Source organism: Eimeria mitis, genomic scaffold (assembly GCF_000499745.2).
Source record: "Eimeria mitis Houghton genomic scaffold, Emh_scaff3972, whole genome shotgun sequence".
In the NCBI taxonomy this organism is placed as follows: domain Eukaryota; phylum Apicomplexa; class Conoidasida; order Eucoccidiorida; family Eimeriidae; genus Eimeria; species Eimeria mitis.
This window is the reverse complement of record NW_013572308.1, coordinates 653-1,377: the sequence shown is the minus strand read 5'-3', so window position 1 is coordinate 1,377 and position 725 is coordinate 653. Positions and strand designations below refer to the sequence as shown.

At 57.8% G+C, this 725-nt stretch overlaps 1 protein-coding gene across 1 annotated transcript in view; it reads right to left on the bottom strand.

Moving 5' to 3' along the window:
* EMH_0071220 (uncharacterized protein) overlaps positions 1-725 on the bottom strand; it is a gene marked incomplete at both ends in the record, with an annotated part of 4,531 nt that overhangs the window by 3,334 nt on the left and 472 nt on the right. The window contains one exon of the mRNA XM_013499077.1: positions 261-725. Within this exon, the coding sequence (XP_013354531.1) occupies positions 261-725 (465 nt within the window). The remainder of the gene's footprint in view (positions 1-260) is intronic.

The following is a 725-nucleotide window of genomic DNA, read 5'->3' as shown; positions in this document are numbered from 1 at the left end:
CCAGTCAGCACTCCTGGTGCTGCTGCTGCAGCAACATCACAAGCAGCAGCAGCAGCAGCAGCAGCAGCAGCATAAATAAAAGCAACAAGAAACAGCAGCAGCACAAGCAGCAGCAGCAGCATACGCGTAGCCGCCCACACAAGTAGCAGCAGGATTAGCTGCTGCAGCAGCAGGATTAGCTGCAACAGCAGCAACAACAGAACCAGCAGGGCCAGCAGCAACAGCAGCAGCAGCAGCAGCAGCAGCAACTTGTGTCTCACCGCCTTCAGACTCTGTCTCTTCTTCTGTCTCTACAACTTCTTTGGGGGCCCCCTTGAGGGCCTCCAGGTGGCTGCTGCTCTCTTCTGCTTCTGCTGCTGCAGCAGCAGCAGCAGCAGCTGCTGCTGCTGCTGCTGCTTCTGCATAGCAGCTTTTAGAATAGGGGTTGAGGGGGGCCCCCGGATCAGCTGGGGGGCCCCCTTGCGCATTGAACCCCACAGCATCTGCTGCAGCACAAGAAAGGAGACTGTCCTTATGGCCTGTCTCGACAGTAGCAGCAGCAGCAGCAGCAGCAACAGCAACAGCAGCAGCAGCAGCAGCAGGAGGATATGGGTTTGTGAAACCATCATCCGAGTGTTCACTTTGCTTCTTTAAGCGATTCTCAATGCATGCAGGATGCATGCATAGGGGGGCCCCTGAGATAGGGGCCCCCGATAGGGGCCCCCCTGACATATGGGGGCCCCCCG